At 38.7% G+C, this 5,505-nt stretch overlaps 1 protein-coding gene across 7 annotated transcripts in view; it reads left to right on the forward strand.

Moving 5' to 3' along the window:
* Window positions 1–5,505, forward strand: part of DPP8 (dipeptidyl-peptidase 8) — a 77,851-nt gene that overhangs the window by 10,653 nt on the left and 61,693 nt on the right. For 2 of the 7 annotated variants that reach the window (XM_005861045.2, XM_014535442.1), the window contains exons 1-3: window positions 39–116; window positions 1,491–1,626; window positions 4,348–4,617. In XM_005861045.2, the coding sequence (XP_005861107.1) occupies window positions 1,590–1,626; window positions 4,348–4,617 (307 nt within the window). In that variant the 5' untranslated portion in view covers window positions 39–116; window positions 1,491–1,589. The other 5 variants (XM_014535440.1, XM_014535443.1, XM_005861044.2 and 2 more) reach the window with 5 other exon arrangements.

Here is a 5,505-nt window from a genome sequence, read left to right on the forward strand (position 1 = left end):
TGCGCGGGCCGGCCTGCGGGGCCCCAGTTGCCGGAAGAGGAAGCGGAGGCTCTGAAATTCCGTCCACCAACGTCCACTGGGCCCCCTGAGCTGGGTGCTGGCCTCCGCACGTCCACGTCCGTTATCGTCCTGAGCCCCGCCGGGTGGGGAGCGGGGATGGCCCCGGCTTACGGACGGGGACACGGAAGCCCACAGGGGCGGAGGGATTTGCCCAAAGCCCGACCGGGCAGGTCGCATGAGGACCGAGATTTTTCTGGTTTCCCAGCTCGTGTTCTTTTCTCTCTACTGCCTCCCTCGAGGTCGATTCCCCTCCCTTCCCTGCTCACTAGCACCTCTCATTCTTCACCCACCTGGGGCAGGATAAATACTTCCCTTTTTAAAATTTCCCTGATCACACATTTTCCTCCTAAGACTTGGCCTCTCCCTAGCCCCCCTTCTCGGCGTTCCTCATTCATAGGTTTCAAAATCTGGGTCCACCCTCCGACGATGAACCTCTCAACTAGCGGTGGACCCTGAAGAGTGAGAGCTAGGCTGGTTCAGTGAGGCTTGGGGTGTGTAAGCGGGCGACGATCGGGCCCTTGGATTAAAAATTGAGATGGTGTTTCAGTGGGTCCAGATTCAAGAGTCCTGTCGGAAGCTGTTTTCTAATCCAACATGCTCTTCCCTGCGGGGCTCGTAGTGCACTGGGAAGGTGTCTTGACACCTTCCTGCATGGTTGCCGTGCTGTCATACTTTCACCGTTTTCCCTCCATTTGCCATTGAGCTTTTCTCATTACCTCTCCAGCATTAAAGCTGATAAAATAACAGGTGTAATCACAGATCCTCCTCTATTTTTCTTTTACTAAGCTATTTCAACAACCTTAATGCTTCCTTTTCCAGAAAGGTTACCTAATTTAGTTATTTTAAGAGTGTACATGGAAAAAAAAAGCATCAGTGGAATGCACTTAAAATGGGTAGTACTTTCTTTATCTTGTAAAAATCTTAAGGTACTAAATGCAAGTTAGTTCCCTTCCCACAAAAATGGCCTATTCTGTCATTTTTGGTTATTTTACTGAGTCTATTCTGTCTCCAACCAGTTCAGTATGTATTATGTAAAGTAATACAAATGTATTATGTAGAACAGGAACAGAAAAATAGAAATTAACTTCAATCATCTGTCATTTTTGAGGATTTGCAAGTAGTCAATGAGTAACCTCATATCTGTATGCCTTTTATATTTTTTGCAGCTTTTCCATAACTTTTAATGTATATCTCGGTGTCAGGATTTATACTATTGTTAGGATATTCTTTTGAGTACACTTCTGAAATAATTTTAATCTAAAATATAGATACAAAATAATTCAGTTAAATTATATTTTAACCAAAAAGAAAATTTCTGTATCAGTTTTAAGTACTATATGAGACTTTTAACATTTAATCTTTTTGGTCACATGATTCATATTGGTAATGATTAGCAGCCTTATATCTTATTTCATTATCTTGGTGAATAGGATTGGATGTGAGAAAAGGCAAGACTCCTGTGAGAAGAGAGCAGAATGAGCAGCGGGATCTATGCTTGAAGTTGAGTCTCTTGGAAAAGATCTCTTTGAATGTGGAAGAGGTCTGAGCAGATGAAAATACAATCGGGTAAGCACCAGGGAAGGGCCTTAAATGAGGAGGTAGGTGGGGGTAGTGAAATATATGCACTATGCCGAGAATGTATGCTGATCCTGTTTTCTAATTTTTGAAATTAGAAAACTCAGATCATATATTTCGAGAATGTATATGTGTAGGTGTTATGAAAATCTGGAAATTAAATCACTAAGTTACACATTTGTGTAAAGTACTGAAATTAGATACCAGGTCCTAGGAAATTCAGGATACCCATTTATCATAAACATGGAGTAGTAGTGTCATTTGAACTGTAAAATTTGTGTGTAGAAAGATAGAGAAATAGTCCAGGGATCTTAAAATTAAGGAATACTAATAATTTTGCTTAAGTACAAGCTAATGCAACTTTTATATAGGAGAAATGTCAATCAAATTAATGATAACTCAAGGAGCTGGGCAGTAAGACTTCAAAAGTCTGTCTGCTTAGCTCCCTGTTCTATTCTCTAGCCCAGTTCTTGGAGATGAAGTTCCAAATTTAATACAAGGGGAATTAAGAAAAATGAGCCCAATTTGTGTAGCTGCTTCTTTCACTGCATTAAAAATAAAGCTAGATCCATTGACATAGTTGATAGAAAGTAGGCCTACACTAGCTTTTAGGCAGATAAACAACCACCTTTGTCAAGTACTGCCATTTAATATCAGCGTGCTGAATACCAGTTGAGCTAAATGACTTTTTCTCTGCTGAGCTATTTGGATGTTAATCATTGGTGGTAAATGCCCCGTTGTAATAATATTACAAGTTGTATACTAATATAAAGTTGCATTAATGTTACATGTTGTATACCTGATATAATTCTCAAATGGCTTTTCTGGCCATTTTTGCTACTATTACATTGAAAATGGTAGTACAATTCACTGTAGCATGAAAGGAAGATACAATATCCTGGCCACACAGTTTAGTTTATTTTGCATGTCATACTGCATGCCTGATGGGCTAATTCACAACCCATCCCTGCTAATTACTTTTTCTATGTAGTTAACTCCTGTTAACCTGTGACATTAAGCTTTAAAAAAAGCATATTAAATATATACCATGTATTGATTGTTGTTCATTTGCTTACATAAAATACAATGTGAAATTGCTTACATAAATGCAGTCTCCCAAGTCCACAAGTTTTTGACATTTAATAGTTCAAAAAGAACTGGTTGCCACAGAATTTCTGTTTATTTTGCTTCTTTTTAGTAATGTCATGAATAATACATATCAGAATATCACACAATGGCTTATAATAACACTGCTTGTTATTTTTCTTTGATACTTAGCTCCTGTTACATTTAAATATTGAAATTGATAAAGCAAAAATACATCATCTTCTGGATTTATATCATGAAAAGAAACATCATTAATAGATGAAATATTAACACTGTTTGGAGGTTGAACTGGTAAATTGGGCTCAGACTTTTATCAAAGTATTGGTAACAAACATCAGTTGCTTTCTTTAAATAAAATTTTTTTAAAATATATTTTTATTGATTTCAGAGAGGAAGAGAGGGAGAGATAGAAACATCAATGATAAGAGAGAATTTCTGATCAGCTGCCTCCTGCACATCCCCTACTGGGAGTCGAGCCTGCAACCCAGGCGTGTACCCTTACTGGGAATTGAACCCTGATCTCCTGGTTCATAGGTTGATGCTCAACCAGTGAGCCACACTGGTCAGGCCATCAGTTGTTTTCTGTATCAATTATTTCAACTATTAAAGCCACTTGAAGTAGTAACTTTTTTTCCCCTCTTATTTAATCAGGAGAGTAAAACTTGTATGATCTGTAATAATAGGCACATAGATTCCTTATAGTATAAAGCAGTGATGGCGAACCTATGACACGCCTGTCAGAGGTGACACGCAAACTCATTTTTTTGGTTGATTTTTCTTTGTTAAATGGCATTTAAATATATAAAATAAATATCAAAAATATAAATCTTTGTTTTACTATGGTTGCAAAGATCAAAAAATTTCTATATGTGACACGGCACCAGCGTTAAGTTAGGGTTTTTCAAAATGCTGACAAGCCGAGCTCAAAAGGTTCGCCATCACTGGTATAAAGTCACCACAGTAATCATAAGTTAGTGATGTCTAGGCAAGAGCAGAAGACAAAGAAAAACGTACCAGCCAGTTAAGTCTTTTGTTGCTTAAAGTTTCAGTTAAAAGGAAACAGTATTTATATTATCTTGGGTAAGTGCCCTCAGAAGATTATTAAAAGTACGTTGTTTGGACAGTTTTATCCTGTTCTAATTGGTCATGATTATTTCTGTTAGCTGAAGAAGTCCACATTTATTAAATGTGTCACTTTTTAGAGTACAGAAGCACTTAACTCCCTTGGCACATTCAGCTTCACTGTTGACATCTCTTGGATGGAGCACAACAGCCAACTGGCATATGGCCTGTTTCCTTCCAGTGTGGGAAAGAAAAAAGGAATTTTGGCAAGAGATACCTAAGGAGAGCCTTTTATAAAGGTTCCCAAAGGGATTTAGAGTCACTGTGAAATAGACATGACCTCAATTTTTTTTTTAAATCTTATTTTTAAACTGAACAGAGAGAAGGGGGAGCTTTTCTTACTGGGTTTCATTGCAACTGTGCTGAAAAGCATTTTTTTTTCTTGCATTCGGGGGAGGGTGCAGGCTCCCTATCAAACTGTCATTCTGATTAATATAAGAGAAGGTAGGCCTGAGAACAACTTCATGTGCTTTGTTTTTCTAGGAAAATGCAACATGGCAGCAGCAATGGAAACAGAACAGCTGGGTGTTGAGATCTTTGAAACTGCAGAGTGTGAGGAGAATATTGAATCAGGGGATCAGCCTAAATTGGAGCCGTTTTATGTGGAGCGGTATTCCTGGAGTCAGCTTAAAAAGCTGCTTGCTGATACCAGAAAATATCATGGCTACATGATGGCTAAGGCACCACATGATTTTATGTTTGTAAAGAGGAATGATCCAGATGGGCCTCATTCAGACAGGATCTATTACCTTGGTGAGTATGAAGTCAGTTTCTGAGAGGAAATGCTTTCTTAATTCAAACTTAGAGGCTAGATGCAATTGGCAAATAAATAAATGCATCAGTGATGGTTCCATTTAAGGGCGGGGTGGGGGTGGAGTGGGGGGAGCTTCTTTGGCTCTAGCGGGTTTGGCTCAGTGGTTGGAATGTTGGCCCACAGAGTGAAGGGTCCCACTTGGATTCAAGTCAAGGGCACATACCTTGGTTGCAGGTTTGATTCCTGGCCCCAGTGGGGCACATGCAGGAGGCAACCAATCGATACCTCTCTCTCACATTGATGTTTCTCCTCCTCCCTTCCACTCTCTAAAAATCAATGGAAAACATATCCTTGCTTGAGGATTAACAACAACAACAAGATTCTTTGAAGTCTTGGTTTGTCCCGTTAACTTTATTTTACCTTCAGGTGACAAATCATGATTGATCATGATCTTATTTTCAAAGTCAAAGTTAAAGATGCCAGAAATTAATTCTTTCTAAAGCTAGATCAAAATGCCTTTCTTTAGTAATGGTCAGATTAGGAATACAAACAGTAAAACCATTCGTTTGTTCCCACTCTCAGTAGCTGCTGCTGTCATTTTTTTTTTTTTAAACCAAGGCTGGTTTTGGTCTCTTCTTCCCTATTCACTCCAGATTTAAGGTTTGTCTAAATTAAGTATATTATACCACTGATTAATTTATTACTAATTAAATATGGATTTATTTATTTAAGCATGTGTACATAAGTGCTCTTTTTAAAAATCTTTAAATCTTTATTGTTGAAAGTATTACATATGTCCCCTTTTTACCCCCATCGACCCGTTCTAGCCCACCTCCCCGCCTCAGGCCTTCTTCACCCTATTGTCTGTGTCCATGGGTTATGCATAT

The sequence above is a fragment of the Myotis brandtii genome, unplaced genomic scaffold (genome assembly GCF_000412655.1).
Source record: "Myotis brandtii unplaced genomic scaffold, ASM41265v1 scaffold144, whole genome shotgun sequence".
NCBI classification, from domain to species: domain Eukaryota; kingdom Metazoa; phylum Chordata; class Mammalia; order Chiroptera; family Vespertilionidae; genus Myotis; species Myotis brandtii.